At 44.0% G+C, this 19,673-nt stretch overlaps 1 protein-coding gene across 10 annotated transcripts in view; it reads left to right on the top strand.

Annotated features, from left to right (window-relative positions):
- Nucleotides 1–16,499, top strand: part of FBRSL1 (fibrosin like 1) — a 791,959-nt gene extending 775,460 nt beyond the window's left edge. For all 10 annotated transcript variants that reach the window (XM_083476390.1, XM_083476383.1, XM_083476387.1 and 7 more), the window contains 5 exons: nt 1,633–1,765; nt 6,472–6,555; nt 9,232–9,315; nt 11,813–12,041; nt 14,154–16,499. In XM_083476390.1, the coding sequence (XP_083332516.1) occupies nt 1,633–1,765; nt 6,472–6,555; nt 9,232–9,315; nt 11,813–12,041; nt 14,154–15,390 (1,767 nt within the window). In that variant the 3' untranslated portion in view covers nt 15,391–16,499. The remainder of the gene's footprint in view (nt 1–1,632; nt 1,766–6,471; nt 6,556–9,231; nt 9,316–11,812; nt 12,042–14,153) is intronic.
- The last annotated feature ends 3,174 nt before the right edge of the window (nt 16,500–19,673 follow it).

Raw genomic sequence — 19,673 nt, 5'->3', positions numbered from 1 at the left:
CACTTTGGTAGCAACTAATAAGCCTGGAAATGGCTCAATCTGCTTTTCTAACAACCTTCCATACTTCAATATTACCTGCTTTACAGTCTTGCTGGAGTGGTTAAGGTACACTAGCTTTTATATATTGAGGGAGTGTCGAACCAATATGTTCAGCAGCCAGAGTCATAACTCAGTGCCCAACCATTTCCTTTGCATGGTTGAGGTGCCACAGCTTGACTTCCTGATAGCTTTAGCTACATGCTGTCAGGTGGCTGGGCTGAGCAAGACCTCCACCTGAGGCTCTTTAATAGTAGATACCTTACTATGCTGATTTTGTGTAAGATAGTTCTTAGTATCAAACATAGTTTTGCTTGACAGTCTGGGTGGAACGAGACGTTACAGGCAATGTGCAGCAGATGTCAAAAACAGTGGCCCTGTGGCTCCTTCTCCCTGCCGCCTCCCCAATTAACGTATAATAAAAATTGTATGACAGGATAATCATTGTGCTGGGAGTTTCCCCACCCTTGTAAAGAACAGTCAGTGGAGCGAGGGGGAATCGAAGTGAAATGTCATCAGTTCATGTTTTTCGTTTTCCTACCCCAGGAGTAGCCAGTGTGGTGCCCTCCAGAAGCTGTGAACTGGAGCTCCCATTGTCTCTTTCCATTGGCTTTGCTGTCTGAGGCCGATGGGAGTTGGAGAACAGCAACATCAGGAGGGAACCATATTGATTACCCCTGCCTTTCACATTACCAGGAGAGGGAAAAGAGCGGTTGGACTGCTCCTTTTTGTAGCAGCCTTTCAGCTCCCACAAAGTTTTGTTTATTATTCCATTACTTATGCTCTCTGCGGTCTTGGAATATATGCCATCCTTTCATAGGTCATTTATAGCTGTTATCTCTTATGAGGAAAGTATGAAGCTTCTGCTTAACCTCCAAGGATACACCTGAGTGTCCTCCTAACAAATGGGCACTGTTTTCGCACACTTTGTCCTAGGCTAGTTTTTATCAGCATGTGAAAGAAAGCTCCGTCCTCAAAGCATATTGAAATAAACGGGGCTGTGTAGCACTCTGAATTCAGGGAGCAGATTCTTTCTTCATCCTCTTCCTTTTCCATGAGTCTTTCATGCTGCGCTTTCTTTGCCCCAGGAAAAGGATAGCCTCCACAAGCCTCTGTCTTTTTCCGTCTCTCTCTGTGAACTGAAGTGAAGCAACCAAGCATGCGACTCTTGTCATCCAACTCTTTGAGGGTTAGTTCTGTCTGCAGCTTTCAGCCTGTGGAATATGTTTGTGCTGGGCTGAGGCTGCAGACTGATCCGAGGGGCGCACGACTCACTCAGCATATCACATTGCATTCTCCTGCTGAGTTAATGCCATGGGGCTAAGAGCTCATTTCAGAACTTATTCATGGAGGAGGAGGAGGCAGGCAGGCAGCTGAGAAGCTGTGGAGTGAAATGGCCTCATAGAGGCTACTGTCAGAGCATGACTCTCAGTATGAGACCACAGATGCTGCCATCACTCCGGCTAACTCTCCCTGGCGGTGCTAACGCAGGCGTGAAGTATGAGCCCTTTTACTGCTTTCCTCCCCCCTCCCCTTTTCTCTGTAGTAAAGGAAAGAAAAATGTATAATGAGATGTTTTTTTGTATCCTTTGACAGCAAATGCAACTGGATCCCCACAAGCTAGAGATAGGTGGGAAACTTGACCTGTTCAGCAGACCTCCTGCCCCTGGTGTGTTCCCAGGGTTCCATTATCCTCAAGATCTCGCCCGGCCACTCTTTTCCACCACAGGTGAGAAGGAATGAGTGTTGAATAAGTATGGACACATGCGTTTAATTGTTCTCTTCCCCTTCCTTTTATTCTGTGCAAAATTTAGTAATCATTAATACGTGTGCAGACATGGTCAGAAAGCTTTCGTCCTCTTAAAACCACTAGTTTTATAAACATTGAAGCCTTGGGGCTGAAATGCCCAATCACCCAAATGGCCTGTGCAGACTCAGGTTTGGCTGGATCCTTTCCTACTTCACAAATCAAAGCAGTTCTCTCACACACATTGTACCTAAAATAAGAATAAGTTGTACCTAAAATAAGAATAAATGGCATACATACAGACACTGTCTCAATGAATTCTGAATATCGTATGGCATAGATTGTTAATTTTTTCCAGAAGCCTAAATTAGTAAACATATTTTCAAATGGCTATGAGAAGACAATATGGAGGATGCCCATTCGTATCTCCAGTGAGAAGGGAGTTCCACAAGTGGGGTACTTTGACAGAGAAATAGATCTATTAAGGCTTCAGCTCTAAGCACACTTCTTAGGAAATAAGCTCCACAGAATACAGTGGGGCTTACATTTGAGTAAACATGTATAGGGTTGCAGAGCATAGGCAACAGATTAAAGGAAGCCTTTATTTCAGTCCCAGATAAATGACCCAACCCACCTGTGAGTATATTAATCACAAGAGGGATTGGACTGTAAATCTCAATAAAGTTGGTTATCGGAGGAGAGCAGGATGAACAAACATTGTGACTCTTATAGAAAGATGAATAAATCTTTTACTTTACAGTATCTAAGGCTTTCTAGTCACTTTATGGAACAAGAGTATAGTTGGGGTGAATCATGGTTTCTGCCGTATTGCCTTGTTATTGCAAAAAGACTTAAGTTATCTTAGGCCCACCTGGCTTTGGGATGAATGTTCAGCTGCCTGGCAGACATTATATTTAATAACTCCCCGACAGCCCACAATATTGTCCCTGGCTTTCTCCAAAGGATTTCTTTCTTTTTCTTTTTTTTTAAATTCTTATTATTATCAGCCCCATGTAGTCAAGTTTGTAAGCTGTCTCCTTTGAAGAAATCTCCCATCCGTTATACACCTTCTGAAATCCTACAGGATTAGAGAGATGACAGCCTCCATCCGTCTCAAAGCAGTCGAGCAAGTTGCTATGTTTATAGATAACACCGCGTCCCGCTAGCCATGGCAGCTTTTCTCTCTGGAGTTTCCTTAACTCGTTTTCTGGTTGCTTAGAGCCAATTCACTCGATCACTTTTCAGTCATTTCATGGTGAGCCAGTGGTTTCCACATCATGTTCCTAGGAACCCAGAGGTTCATCAGAATGCTTTTCAAGGGCACATTCCTAACTATCCTCCCCTGCAACACACAGCCACTGGAAAAGCTTGGGTATATTCTAGGGCAGGCAGCTTAAATCTGTTTGTACCCAAAACTGGCTCCAATTTGAGGGAACTCTTGGCAACATGCCTTCTCCTTTGTCCAAACCTAGACCAACCTTCTCCTTTTCACTAATGAAACCCACTTGCTCCTGAGCAGACAGTAGAGTCTAGATATCCCAGAATGTCTCACGCCGCTAGAGACTGCCTCTCTAGAATATGAGCTTGGATGCTTGGCCAATAACGGACACCAACCTTGGTGTGCATCCATTTCAGGCATTGTACTGAATGCACAAAAAATGATATTCACACCTCTGGTGTGCAGATACAGCTGTGCAGAATCTCCTGTAGAATAACAAAAATGCAAGTTATCAAGTCTGGAGACTTCCTTGAGACAGAGACAGATAGAACAGAACATGGGGGCTGATTTACAGATGCATATACATCACTTGACCATTCAGTAGTGGATTACCCTAAATTAAAAATGTGGTCATAGGAAATAACCCTATACCAAGTTAGACTGTCTAGTTCTCCAGGATTTCAGGCTGGGTTTCCCAGCCATACCTGGAGATGTCAGGGATTGAATCTCTGGCATTCTGCATGCAAAGCAAGTGCAGTACTGCTGAACTACAGCTTTCACACATACATGTAATCACTTGGTGGAGAATCACAAGAGGGGAAGAGTGCTGTTGCACTCAGATCCTGCTTTCGGACTTTCCATGGGCATATGGTTGGCCACTCCGAGAATAGGATGCTTGGAGTACATTTGCAAGTGGCCCAATCCAGCTGGCTTTTCTTATGTTCTAGGCCTATTGTAATTAAAAGAAACAAACGAAACTGAAATATTCACCTGACCTTCCTTCCCTTTCCCACTCCAAAATTTAGAATGACAAGTTTCAGAGTAGTTCACTGTAATCTCACGCCTACAAATTTGAATTGCCCAAGACTACACCACTTCCAGCTTACTGAAATGGCTAGATACATGCTTATAACTAGGTCTGCACGTCACCATTGTTTGTAAGGGTTTGGATGAAAAGGGTTTCATCCAACAAAGTTGTCCCATTCACACAACAACTTATGCTTTGCACAGTGGAGTTTCCCCTCCTTCTCCTGCCTCCCCTTCAATTCTGTTCTGACCCTCCTGAGATGGGGATTTTTTTTGGGGGGGAGGGGTCCGCTGCAGAAGATGAAGTGTCTGTGCAAAGAGACAACTTTGTCGGATGCTACTCCAATTCTTGCTACTTGTTCACACTCACCTGAACTGCTGCCGACATTGTTTTAGGAATCTCCATGAAGAGAAACAGAAATGGAAATGACCAGAAGAAATGCAAAGTACAAGATGGTAGATAATCTTAAAAAAGTTGCAAGGAGGGAGGGAGGGAGAGAGAGAGAGAGCCAAAAGATTACTGAGCATGATGTACCATTTATCATCTATGCATCCATGCTTTTTAACTTGCATATCAGATTCTGCCTAATGCTGATAAAAGGGTGGTGGTTTGACACTCCTCCTGCTGAGTTGAAATCCTGCTTCACCTCACATAGCAAAGCGCAGTGTTAGAGGAGCCGCAGAAAGGCATGCCATATATATATATATATATATATATATATATATATATATATATATATATATATATATATATATATATATATTCCACCTCCATTTCCCAACAGGAATAAGAGAAAAGTGCTCCCCCATTTTGAACAGCCTTCCCTTTTCCACTAATGCCTGTGCCATGATCCTGTTCATTTGAAGTCTCACCATATGATAAATTAAGAATAATAAAACAAAACCCACATATGACCATTCCCAGTGTGAGAGCTGCCCAACTTCTCTGTAAACTGCATTTTGCATGACTTCACAGTATGTACTGTAGGAATATTGTGTTTGATCTTGGAAGGCATTTCCCCACATCTGCTAGATTTACACGATGCTCTTCTGGCAGCCAGGAGGGGTGTGGAAAGAGCTCCAGCACGCAGCTGACTGTGAATGGAGACAACACACTGCGTGTCGGAAAGCAGATTAATGAGTAAATGATAAGGCTAAATATAAATATACATTCATATCCATGGGGTGTGGGTGGGTGTACCACACACCCCATCTCCTTGATGGGGATAGATTGGAGAGAACCCAAAGTTTTTTCAGATTTGTTGGATGTTAGGTGTCGTGGGATTTTTCAAGCCCAGTAAAATTCTGCCTGGCAAACAGGAATTCTCAGCTGGTTGAGCAGGAGGAGGAAATATCACTCAACTGAGGGATGCTTAGTTTCTGGGCCCTCCAAGTCCATATTTACCCATCCCACACCAACAGAACCTGTGCTCAGAAATGCCTAACTCTCATGATTTTTGTAACTTTCACAAAATGCTTCTTCCCTGCCCCATACTACATGAAGCATTACCAGAAATATCATTTCTCCCAACTATTTCTCTGCAACCAAAATACCAAAAACGAAACCTGGAACCCTACGCCAGCCAGCAACTGGAGCTGATGATACTAGTAGAGTGGCTTTAAAAAGGTGCTGGCAGGGAAGGAGTTTCTGCTTCAAATCACACATCAGCTACAAATTCAAAGTGGCCATAGGCAAGCCCTGGGGTTGTATTCAACATAGCATTAAGGAGATTGCATTTCTGCTTGCCTGCTGGAATGATCTCCCTTCTCCTCTCAGCACACTGTTTTGGAGGTTCTCCTGATGCACTGGAACAGATTTGGGGAGCTGCACTGGCTTCCACTCACACAATGGGTTAGTTCAACATGGCCCCAAATCACCTTACCCCAATTTGTCACATGCGGATACTGGTCTACCATTGAATGCTACCGCAATGGTTGCTGTGAAAGCACTTTGAACACACGAAATCATGACATAAATGTGGTGTTGTCATGAAAGCTTCACTTCATGACATTGGCCTGGCCCCGTGTTTGTCTGTGTATGTTGCAATGGGTCTTGCGCACGCACACATACAGACACAGAAAGTGATCCAGCCTACCCAGCTAATATGCCAGTTATTTACTTGCTGCAGCCACATTGGTGCCATTCTGCTTTCCTTTGGACCACATCAGCGAGGCCAAGGAGGTGGTCTTCTTGTCTGGGCAGCACAAGACCTCCATACCTACTGCCCAGGCTTGTGCCCTGAGGAGGTCACTTTGGTGCCAACTTCAGTCCCCAAGTCACACTCCATTGTCTCTCAAGACAGACGCATGGCAACAGCTGGCTTGGGGTGGTATCCCACGTTAGTAACACTCAAGAGTTGACCCATTAGGTACTTTTTTCTTCCTGTGAGTATTCTGCTGACATTTTTAAAATACAAAGGTCTCTTCTTTCTTGCATCCACAGGTTCTGCCCACCCAACCGCCACTCCTTTCGGCCCTTCGCCTCATCACAGCAGCTTCCTGCCTACTAACCACTTGGCAGGTAGGTGTAAGTAAACTCTTTCACCTTTTATCAATAATGCTTTATGTGTGTCTTGGCTTCCTGTCCATTAGCAATGTTTTATAAAAAAACAGAAGCAGAGCAGGAGGTTTAGCCTCTACAATAAGGGCAATGCCTAAGCAACATTCCCCACAAGAAATCGGATGGGAGGGGGTGCTGTTTATATAAGAGAATCAGAAGAGACAGAAGTATCCTCTTAAGCTGCAATGATTTTCAGGCTGCCTTCAATATACATCTGAGAAAAGTTTCAGAGATAGCAGTTTTATGTCAAATCAGATTTATTTACCACTGGAAGATCCACCAGTGTTTCCAAGAAACCCAGAGTGGCAATTTCTGTCCTTCCAAAGCCGAAATACTTGGGTTGTGTGTCCTTTTCAACTGCAGAATCCTCCATAATAGTGTTACCAGTTATTATTTGCCAGGCAGTACAAGAGAGCCATGAGTTTTTTTCTTGGAAAAACTCGAAGGTTTAAAGGACAGGAGAGAGAACAAGACGGGCATTGTATCTCCCAACAGGACATGCAGGACTGATAACAGGGATGAATCAGCTCAATTGTGCCATCTTCCAGTTTTTACAGGGCTGGCCAGGAAAAAAACGAAAACATTTGAAATCACCAAAGACAAATATTAGCTGGTGCACAAATGGCTTTTTTTGTGCTCCCTAGATTGTCCCCTGGAGGTTTGCTGAAGATCAGGGTGGGCAATGCAGGGGCTGTGGACTGTACACAAGCTCCCAGAGCGTGTTCTTCACTACACACCATGAACTAAAAACCAAAGAATTGCCTTGTCGGATTTGACCAAAAGGTCCTTTTAGCCTCTGGCCACTTAAGTATCTCTGAGAAGCTCACAAGCAGGACATGACAGGGATAGCCATATCTTATTGCTTTGTCTCCAGCATCAGGTTATCAGAGATATATTGCCTCTCAGTTTGGAGCTCCCTGTTTTTAACTCTCCTGGGCAGTAGCCATTGCTGCACCCAGTGCTATTTTTCTAGAAAAAGAGGTGCCGGAACTCACCCTGAACACCTCCCTTGTTCTCTTATAATGGCAGTGGTGCCCACCTGAGAGGTGCCACTGAAAAAAAGCCATGGCTGCACCCATCCTTGTATTAATTTGCCAAGTTAGAATTCTGATAATCTTCATCTTGATTTCTTTCATACTGGAAGAAGCAGATCTGAGCAAGTGATTTGAAGTTTGCAATAACGTTTTCAGTGCTGAGCAGGTCACCCATCTCTGTTATAGATAGAAACTCACACTTGTAGCGGTGTTGACTCATTCTGATTTGAGCTAGTGACCACATTGGTAAAAACTGCTAGCCAACACATGAGCCTTTTCCAGTTGTTACCAGTATGGGGCAGGCAATGGAGTACAGTAATTAACCCACACTGCTAGACCAATTAAACTAATCTGAGTCATCCAAAAATCTTCCCCGTCAGTCAGTCAGTCAGTGACCAGTCAGTCGGTTGCAGTCTCTCATGGAGTTTGCTGAGATGGTGTGAACTCAACTCCTAGATAATCCTTAAATTAAGGATAGTGTTTACATAATTCCATAATAGGATATTTACATATTATTAGAGCTATCCATTTAGGGTTCTAGGGTTGACCAAGAGGTGCTACTATATTCATGTCCATAGTACGCTGTTGTGGGGAGTGGGGGTGGTATTGGGTGTCTGTGACTCTCACTCTTGTCCATGAGTAGTGTTTTATAACTTAAAAGAGTATTTAATCAGGAGTCCAGGTCATGGTGCCATTTTCGCTAGTAACTCATTAAAAGAAGAGTATACAACTCACATTCTGCCTATTTGTTCTGCTAGGGCAAATAGTATGTTTTTGCCCATGGTTTCCTCTGAGGTCAAGCAGCCCTTTGCAGAGTTTTAGCAGCTCTCAGAACATGTGGGTTCCATAGGCAAATGACAAGGAAAGCAAATAAAATATACTGTTAGATGAAAATAGCTAACACATATTTCCAGGGAATGAGGTGTCAAATTAATGCAGTAACGCTTTTATGTGGGAGTTCCTAGGTTATGTCAAATTTTAGCTTTGTAGTTGGGCCTATATAGTGTAATGAAGGCTGTACTCCTAGACATGCTCACCTGGGAGCAAGTCCCTGGGGCTTGCTTTTGAGTAGATATGTATAGCCTACATAATCCAAAGCAGAGGGGTAAAGAGAGAGGATCAGTATATGTATCACAAAGCCACTTTATGCGTGCCTGAGTTTCCTGCATTGGCATCTCCTCCTACCTGTTTGCCATCTCCCCGCTAAAAAAATAATCACAGCCACGTCAGAAATCAGCTTTCAGCTTTTCATTTTGTTGTTGCTATTCCAGGTGGATCGGGTATCAGCTTGGTAGCTGCGCCCATCAATTTTGGCTCCTGGGCTGTTAACTTTCAGCTTCCCTCTCGCTTGGCACGCACAGAGCTGAACTCCAGCACCTGTTTTGCAGAGCAAGTTCTCAAATCCCTTCTCCATTTTTAACACGCTGGGAATTTTCTGTGCAAAGAACCTTGCAGTGAGAAGGATCAGCTTAAAGTCTGGCCTAATCCTACTTGGATTCAGACCATTAAAATATATATATATATAAAGAGGGGGAGGGGAGAAAGGGGTGCATTTCATTCTCCAACATTCTTGGCTAAATGCCGGCTAAAACCCTGTTTGCCTTTCCAGATCCATTTAGCAGGTCAAGCACCTTCAGCGGCCTTGGGAACTTAGGCAGCAATGCCTTTGGAGGATTAGGCAGTCATACTCTGAGTAAGTACTGGCTGGGTTCTGTAGACAAACCTCCTCTCCAGAGAAACCACATGCTCACATTGAAAGCAGCTGGTGGTAGTTTGTTTAAAATAGAGCAAAACCTTCATTTCCTAACCTCCATTCTCCTTTTGAGAACAAAACAAAACACTGCACCTAAGTGTTCCAGGTCTCTGTGGCAGGAGCTTTCCCATAATTTGTTCCCCCACCCAGTGGCAACCATACTTGGTTGCTTGCACTCTATTTCCAGAGAAAACAGGGGCCAGTAAAACCTTAATCCCCTTAATCTTCTTCGCGTGTCTCAGAGCCACTTCTCTCACTGTTTGTGAAAGGCATGGAGTCGCCACAAAGAGCCCTGAAAATGCCATTTTGGAGAGAGGACATGCTAACTCTTACCATACATGCGCCATCTTCTCTTTTTTTAAGGGTTTATTCAAACACATCAAGCTCAGATCCAACAGGGAAAAAGAGCACAAAATGGGTGCTGTGACGCATTTCTCGGAGCTGAACACCTACGATCCAGGAGCACCTTGAATAACACTAGTCATTTTATTTGGAGGCAGGAAAGATTATAGACTGCTAAATTCTCCTCCTCCTCCCAGTAATCAAGGTAGCCAGATGGCTTCTGCACTGGACTTTTCAGTTCTTTGAAACACCCATGTGAAGCACTGATTTTGCATCTGTTTCCCTGTTTCAGATCACAGCTAATGATTGGTGCTCATGCAGTGACTTTTTGTACTATTTATTTATTTCACAACATTCATATACCATTTGATTGTAATAAAACCTCAAAGTGGTTTTATTCACATGAATGAAAGCACAGGGGGCAAGTACATCAAGATGGGCTATTTATGTAGCCTTTTCAAGATACTTCTATGGGAAGCAATCACAGGAACATGGGAATCCGCTTATTGAAGTCCATCTATCTTAGTATTGTCTACACTGACTGACAGCAGCTCTTCAGGATCTCAAGACAGGATTGTTTTTCCAGCCTGACACAAAGATGCCAAAGATTTAACCTGGGACTTTTCGTATGGGAAGCATGTGTCCTGCAACTGAGCTTAGGGCATTTCCATTGGCTAATCCAGTGCAATTTACTGCTTGATGCAATTATGTCCTGCACCAACAATTTGAGTCCTCCACCAACCCTTCAGGTGGATGTTTAGCAAAGCAGCAGGGAGAAAGTGAAATCTGCCTTCTTGTTGGCACTATGGGGTCTGCATTTAGTCACAGTCTTAAAATGGATTGTGGGAAATGACTTGTTTACACGCTATTAGGCACTGTGCTGGTTTCAAGGTGTACTTAGGACTGCTGAGACAAGGAAACAAGCAATGGTTGAGTCCCCCATTTTTTCACACACTAAAACCTAGTGCTACGCAGATTCATCTCCATCCTTAGGCAACACTTTTATGTTCCTTGGGAGATGGAAACTACAACTGCTAATTGCATTGAGAGCACCATACAAAGATGGGCAAGGATATTTTAATTTCAGTCTTACGTACTTATGGCCTTCAAACTGTATCTGTGCTCCAAAGAACAAATCTGCATATTCCAAATTTAGATTGTAGTAGCACCTTGAGATACAAAGGTGATACAAGATGATTCACTAAGCTGAACCAACCTTTCTGGACAGAGAGCCTGCTGGATTGGTATGCATTACACTGGAAGAAGGGAAGTTGGTGGAGGTGGGAAGAGTATTGTAACATGCATTGTCTCTTGCATAATGTATAAAATTGCTAGAAATTGTTGCTTTGTATTTAGTCAAAGATTCACAATGAAAAAAATGTGAATTTTAAACAATGTTGCATTATCTTGTACGCCTTGAAAGTGGCGCTCCATTATTTTTACACACCACAGAACTCAGTGCATTCTGGAGGTTGGTTTCAGAATTAAAAAGAGTACCCCCATTTTCTTTCTTTTTTTTAAAAAAAGTTAGCTGCACGCAGAACACAGCTGCTGATGGGAGTTTTTGTAGAGGAGCATTGTTGGTGAACTAATCAGATTGACTGATTTATGCCCAAGGAGATTTGCTACATTGAAGCTCATCCTGTTCATTCCCTAATCAAAGATCTCAACTCACTGCTTCCCACTGCAGGTGGCTGATCGTTTTTAACTAGCTGCGTCCTCTTAGTTAATCTCAGTGGCTGGGGAAACAGTGCCAGTTGAGTCATGGATATCACAGCAGGGGAAACAGGGTGATTTGGGAGTCACCTCTTATCTTCAAAGCAAACGGCCTCATTACTTCCACAAAGTTACTCAGATCTGCAGTTAGCCTTTTTTCTGCAGAGACTTTAAACGGCTACTATTTCATTCCACAGTTAATTACTGTTTTTTCAGTGTCTCTCTCTCTCCCTCTTTTTATATTATCCAGCCTTGAAAGGATAACTGAGCTCATAATTGGCACTTGTGCAGAACTTATTTGGGACAAAAAGTCTTTTGTTCGAAGAGGGGCACACAAAGAGAACTAACCTAGTCTTTTCCCCTTTCCTCCCGATTCTAGGTCACAATAGCATTTTTGCTCACAAAGAAGGACCCAACGTTCAGAGCTTCAACAACCCCCATGAGCCATGGAACAGGCTCCACCGGACGCCACCATCCTTCCCAACACCTCCGCAGTGGCCAAAGCCCGGCGACTCCGAGCGAAGCTCCTCTGTGACAAATCACGACAGAGACCGGGAGTCAGAGAAGAGAGAGATATCTTCAAGTAAAGAAGACAGAGATAAGGACAGGTGAGGAGGGGAGGCCACCTACTACAGATTGGACAGAGTGAAACAGACCTCTGCAAACGGATATGTTCCACTAGGAGTGTTATTAAGCAGAACCACGTCAGAAATCTCATATGGTGTAATTAATAGTCAGGAGCCTGAATCCAACCTTTAAAGTGGTGTGGAAGCATCATGGGGTGTATAGTTCGCATTTGCCAGGGGTGCGAGGCCTGTGAATATTCCAGTTGCTGCTGGACTTCAACTCCCATCAGTCCCCAGGCAGCATGTCCCATGGGCATGGGAGCTGAGAGTCCAGTAACAACTGGAGGATGGCAGGTTCCCTGTCAGTGATATGCAGCAACCTTTCCGACTGGCCAGTTCCCCTTGCTATCATATCAATCGAAAAGGAAGCGTTTGGAGAACATAATGAAAATTTGCCCGATCTACACAGTGAGCTGCTGCAGGTAAAAATCAGTCACATGGCGAGTTATTACAATAGTTTCACCGCCATATGCCGTAAAGGGGGTGTAAAGGGACAGGGGAAGGCATGAGGATAGGAACTGGTGGAAGAAGAGACAGGTGAACACAACTCAGCTCCTCCTGAAAGGTTTCTGGTGAGGAGAGTGAAGGTGGCAGTCTCCTGGGTGCTGCTGCAATGTTCTCCTGCCAGGCCCTCCAGGAACTAAGGAGAGAGAGAGCTAGGATATCCTTTTATGCTCCACCTATGAAGGGAGCACCATTGGCCCAAATTGGCCCAAGGTTTATATGCCAGCCAACTTGCTTTTCATCCTTCTGATCAGGTCCCCTCCTGAAAGTCATCTGATCCCTGTGGAGCTGGGATCCCCATGCTTGTGGTGCCCGGGCTCAGCCTCCCCACTGTTCTTGCCTTCATCAACATCTGGTTGCTTCAGCAACTGGTGCCACCTTGCATAATGATTTGGCATTGCTGATACTATAGCCAACATTCGTCCCATGAGATCCATTAGGAAGCGTATGGTCAGCAGAGCCCAGACTTCCTATATGGCTTCTGAGGACTTAATTAGGCACTGCCCTTTGAGTCAACCTGTTGCAAAACCCTGGTGCTGGAACCCACTTGGCCCTGATTCACAGCATCACATAATTTGTATAGCTACCCAGTATGTGTTTTTAATGTAAATTTTGTGGGTTTCTCTTTTTTCCTGCAAAATGTTGGGAACTTCTCTGATTTCATAGAATTGTTAAGAGATGGAAGGGACCCCAAGGGTCGTGCAGTCTAACCCACTACAATGTAAGAATCTCTTTGTCTAATGTGGGGCTTGAACCCGCAACCCATGCTTTTAATATCATCTTAAAAGCATGAGTGTCAGTGATGTTGCCTTGATCCTTCTCAAAAGGAACCCAGCAAAACACCAAAATATTACTGGCAGAGTAAAGTTAAACAGATTTCATAATAACTCACCTGGCATATAGTTTTCATCATTCACTCTGATCACAGCAGTTGAGTTTCCTAAGGAAATTCAACTGCTGTGATCAGAGTGAATGATGAAAGTTAAATGCCAAGGAAGAAAGGGTATTTGAGGATACGTAGGTAAAGTTTCTGTGGTTCACCATCTGCTTGTTCGATACAGGATGTTCATGGATTGCTGGCATCACTTGATTAGTTAGAAGGCTTTAAAAAGCTCAAGGGTCTGTAAGAATTGGATAGAAGTAGTAGCCTAAGGGTGATTGGAAAAACTTCCAGGCCCAAATAGACAAACAAATAACTATTAAATCTATCCAGAGTTGCATAGAGGACATTTTTTCCATGTTAATCTTTCTGAAAGCATCTGGCATTCAGCATTTCCAGACAACGTGACATATTTATTATTACATTTATATCCCACCTGTCCTCCAAGGTGCTCCAGGTGGCATCAGCGGTTCTCTCCCCCCCCTTTTATCATCACAACAACCCTGTGAACTAGGTTCAGTTGAGAGGTTGTGACTGGTCCGAGGTTACTTAGTGAGTTTCACGGCTGAGTGGAAATTTGAACCACGGACTAATGATGAAATGACTGATACTTTTGTTAAATAATGACGGTATTACCAAAGATGCATAAAAACAACACAAAATTGTTAGAAGACAGCAACATATTCACAATATGATATATTTTCCTGCAGGGACCTTTTGGATAAAAATAGGCATTCAAATAGATCCTCGCCAGCTTCAGCCCCAGTGACTCACCAGATTAGCAACCTCATTCGCAGCAACAGTCAGACCTCCAGTGATCTCACCAGGCAAGTTGGCCTCAGTGAAAGAGAAAGGCCTAAAGAACCGGAGAGAGATATTTCTGACCGGCTGAGGGAACCTCCTCCAATTGTGGAGCACAAGATCAAAGAGAGCCGCTCCCCAGTGAAAGAACCACCAAGCCATGAAAAAAGATCCTCAGAGGACAACACAAAGCCAGTAATCCAGTCCGTATCTCCCTATAGCAAACCTGCACTGAGCGAGAGTTTAAAACTCAGCAATCTAATGAACAAGGATATTGAAAGAAAGCCAGAGCTTCCAGCAGACCTTCAGAAGATCAAGAACGATATCAAGGTCAAAGAGGAGCGCAAGGAGGACAGTGACGTGTTGGTTGTGAGCTCAGAACCGTCACAGCATTCCAGAACTGTGGAGCACCCACCACCACCTTCTTTGCATGGGTTACCATTGCCCCATACAATGGCAGCCACCATGCCCATCTCCATGGGCGCTGTCCATCAGATGAGCAATATGAATGTCCTGGATCGTAGCAGAATGATGACCCCTCTAATGGGCATGAATCCGTTGCCGGGAAGGGAGCGACTGCCCCATCCTGGGTTCTCCTGGGACCCCGTGAGGGACCCGTTGCGAGATGCCTACCGGAGCTTGGACCTGCACCGTCGGATGGACTTCCAGCTCCGCGCTGATCCCATCCATAGGTTCCCCACTGCCGCTGGGTTCTATGACCATGAGCGCTCTTACCGAGACAGAGAACCCCACGACTACAACCACGAGAATCTTCTTGAAGCACGGCGTGAGCAGGAGCGACTCAGGCAAGCGGAGGAGAGAGAGAGGTTGCACTTACGGGAGGAACTTGAGCGTGCCAGGATGCATCACTTGCACTCGTCCCCTATTGAAAGCCACCTGGCCCATGTGCCATCTTTCATGCCTCATCTCAGTGGGATGCATTATCCCAGACTCAGCCCCTCGGCTGCCATGCACAATGGAATCTTGAATAGGAACCCACCAACAGCCGCTTTGAGTGCCCCGCCCCCTTTGGTACCAGCTAGTAGTACAAGACCATCCTCCCCCCGCCGGACTACGCCACTCACAAACTCTGAATCGAGAGACTATTCTCCTTCTAGGAACCCCAAAGAAGTAGAGGCACGATAGTCCCTAACAAACAAACAAACAGGATGAATTTTAAAACTCACCTGTAAATATAAAAGAGGGAGGGGGGAAGAGACCTTTTAAAAATGCACTGCTGTAAACTTTTTTTTAACTGTAAAATTTGTAGAAATTAAGCACAGTTCCATAAATAATTGGGGAGCGGGAGGGTTATAGGTTACGAACCTTCCAAGCAAATGGTTGCTGAAAATTGAAATTTAATATATAGGTCTTTATTTCTTCGTTTTGTTTTTGCTTCTGTGCTGAGTTAAAATATTACCAGGTTTGTACATTTTTTCCCAAATGTGAGAAGCATTTTTAATGAATTTGTATTTTTTGTTAAATTTTGTGTGCTCTTTATTTACATAAAGAGCTTTTTTTTTTTTTTAGTTTAAATTTTAATGGCCTCAGATCCTTAAGTAAATACAAAATACACACCCAGGGTTTCTGAAAGTATTATTTATGGAAATACTGTAGTTTTGTACAGTCCACTGTGAGGTTCCCGAATTGAGGCCACTCACTTTCTCTTGGTACTTTGGAACTGAAGTTACAGATATATATTAAAATAATAATAATAATAATAATGTACAAAATTGTTTGGTTTTGCCTTATATTATGGAGAAATGAATTTTTTTTTGACTTCTTGTTTTAAACAACAAAAAAGAAAACAATATGTAAATATTCTGTTAATATAAATGTACACCAATATTGAATTCTTAACATAGGTAGACTTTATAAAAAATGGTTTTTAGAACCACTCTCTGGTTATTTGTTAACATTATTCCAACGCATCATTGTCACTGTCTTTAAAAACAAACAAAGAACCCCAACTATGGCACAAAACCTTCAACTATGCAAAATAACTTGGAGGCAGGTCCTGGTTGATGTGAGGGTAGGCAAAAAAGCATTTACAAAAATACACACATATACCCAGAAAAACCGCCCCAAACGCGTTCAATGTAAGCATGCAGCTTCGTAGGAAAAGGGCGATCGTTACCGGGAAGAGGAAACTTGTTCTACCGCAAAACAAACCCTACAGTGTTTATCTAAATCATAATTTCAATTTTTGTTTTGTGTGCATAACACACGGATGTTCAATAAACGTAAGGAAAAGATCCAGGTTATCTTATTACTGAAGTTTCTGCTACACAGACACAACTGATACAGCAATATGCGACAAATCCCTTTCTCTTGACCCCACTTCCCTCCCCGCCGGAAAGTGGGGGAAGTGGGCTGCCTTCCTTTGTCAATGTCAGGCACGTGAGCAAGGAAGCACTCTCTCCTGTGGATCCCTATGGGTTTATAAAAATATGAGGCATTGGGGGAAAGAAGTCCAAAGGGTTAATTTAAGATACTTGACACGTTCACCTGTAGTTTGCAGTGACCATAGTCAAATGCTTGTTTCCATGTGAGTTTGGCCTTGGATGTTTGGAGTTGTGTTGCTGCTGCTTTATTTCGCCACCATTTGATTTATAATATTACTTTTCGTATGTGAATTTTGCTATGGCTCAGTTCAGCGAGGCATATATAGAGTCCCTTTTTTAAAAAAAGCTGCAGTCCCTCAAATTTTTCATTTGCAGGAAAGGCAGAGCAGGGAGATAGAACCCCCAAGTGGAGAACTTTAGACTTTGCTTAGAAGGGCTCTGCACAGATTTGGATCAGAGAAGGAAAGTACATATGCAGCCCCTAGTTGTATTTACACCAGACCAGACCCCTCATCCTGCTAAGGATATATATGGGCATTGTGCCCCTTCCTTCCTTCCAAATATATATATATATATCCAGTATTCACATTTTATATTCTGGGTTTCTGCTTTCTAGTTAATTCAAACATCTGCTGATGTTTTCTTCTCTTGACTCCTTTCCTCTCCTTTCCTTCCTCCCTGCCCCCCCCCCGGCAAATATCCTTTTCCCTGCCTTGTAATTTTAAACATTTGGTTTCTTTGTAGATCATTGAAGATAAATACAACATTGATTTTGGATGAAAAAGGTAGTTAAGTGTTTGTGTGTCAGATCTAGTCAGAGCGACTGCCGGGAGGGAAAGAGAGAGTAAATGGTTTATTGATGAACGTGCTCAGCCTATTAACGCCACTAAACCTTTGGCGAATTTGGACCGTTAAAGAGTCACGTGGCTCAGCTGAGCATCTGCTGGTTCTTCGCTTGCAGTCTCCCTGGTTCAAAGATGCTCATGGCCCATGTTGCATATGGGAGAGTCGTGGAATCTTGGCTGAGTTTGATGTGCTACATGATGTACCACGCGACACACAAACTGAACGGGTGGGGAGGCACAAAAACCATGTATCCGTCCCCGTTCACCTAAACACAAGTTTCCAATGAACAGCTAGTTTTTGGGGGGGAGGGGGCAATTAATCTTAAGTCCCACCCCCACCCCAAAATTAGACACAACCAGACTGTATGGACTTCCAGCTGCTGACCCCCTCCTAAAGGACATCTAAGAGTAGCCTCACTTGTTATGCAGTTGTATTCAGATTGGAGTGTGGGGTGAGAGTTAACTTGTCCAACAATTCCATTTGGTCTAATTTGTGAAGTAGATAAAAATGGGAGGTGGTGTGGCAAGAGACAGACATTAACAGCGGTGAACTATAATATACACCATGTCCAGCCACCTTTTCTACAGTTCTTATCATAGGCATTTGCTCTGTGTTTGCATTATTATTACCCTCTGCAAAGAGAGACAGATGTGAATTCACAGTGCAGGGTTCTCACAAAAAGAGGGTGGCGGTTTTTTAAAGGGGTGGGGTAGGGTTTTGTTTTTTTGCAGGCTGAGCAATTCTGCATCTGGAATCCGCTTAGTTTTTTTGCCCAAGAAAATCCTGAAGGAAATCAGAGAAACTTCAAAGGACATTGCCCCTGCTGAGTTCACAACCCCGTAAAGCTGCCACGATCAATATTTTATCAGCAATACGCCGTTTTCTAGCAACACACTGTGTTACAAGGAAGAGAGGGGCTGCGTGTGTCTGTGTGGAAATGACAAGGTGAAATTACAGACTACCATTTCAGAACATAATGGAAAATCCAAACTGTGGTTTGAGGCCTTAACTGATGCAAGGGGGGGGGGCAGAAGTGAGAGAAAGAGAGAGGGGCAAACATCCCTGTAAAAAAATAAACCATCAAAGCCACATGCAAGCTTAAGAAAAGGAGTTACCTTCTGTTACTTCTGGCACCTGCTGTTGAAAGAGCACTTAAAAGTAATCTGTGCAGACTGATCCTTTAACATGTGCTGGCAAAGCTTGCAAGTGAGGTCACCTTACAAGAGTCTCTCCTCCCTCGGGCTTACACAGTTATCCCCTCCTTTGCTGTACTTTAACTAAAACATGTATCACGGGATTCAAGATACATGCAATTTGAGGCCCACTGGTAGACAGTTTGTTTATGTATCTGGGTGAAATCTTGTTTTCATTTTGTGTTCATTTACTGGCACTTCCGCGAGGGCCATTTTGACTTTCAAGAGCTGTGGCAAAACTCTCACCAAACAGCCCCTGACCGGAGCCAGCCCCAGAGTAATGAGCACTGGAAGAACTTGTGAAATAGGACACGAATGCCACCTTGCTAATTATTTATCAGTTCGTCTCTGTTAGCAGTGAGGTTGCCAACTGGCTGGGCACAGATTGCCCTGCCTGGCTTTTCCATTCGCCTGGGTTAGCTACTGGATCCACCTGCCAAAGCCAATTAGCTGAGTCAGCCTGTTTGCTTGTGCTCAGGCAGCGCAGATCTCTTTGCCACAAAGGCACCTCCAAGTACTCCTTCCTCTACCAAACAGATAACCAACTCTGTGGTGATGGAGCTGCCCCACCCCAGACCCTGTTGCCTGCTGGAAAACTTGCTGCTAAATCAGAGTTCCTAGCAGGGTCTGCGAATGACCATTTTCCAGCAAAAAGGTGGAAGCAGTGGCTGGCCCCTTTTCCTGGGTAATGGAACGCTGTCACCCAGTGGGATGTGAGTGCCATCCTTTCCTGCAGAAGGCCCACGTGGTCCCTTTCAGTTTTTTCTGTTGTTCTCGCGTTGCTGGCTGAAACATTTGATCCTTCGGAGCACTTTGCAGGAGACGACAGGGAAAGGTTGGCTTTTCACCAGCTGCGCCCAGGAGCTCTATTACTGTGGTGGCGAGCAGCCGACATCCTGACAAGTGACACAAGGATTACTCCTTGAACAAGAAGCAGCTGGAGCAGCAGCTCCTGGAGAAATCCCGATGCCCAGCTGTCAACACCCTGGCTACACACACACACACACACACACACACACACACACATAATATATCTCCTCCCAAG

Source organism: Podarcis liolepis (assembly GCF_965112155.1).
Source record: "Podarcis liolepis genome assembly, chromosome: 15".
Classification (NCBI taxonomy): Eukaryota; Metazoa; Chordata; class Lepidosauria; order Squamata; family Lacertidae; genus Podarcis; species Podarcis liolepis.
This window is presented reverse-complemented; position numbering and strand designations above follow the sequence as displayed.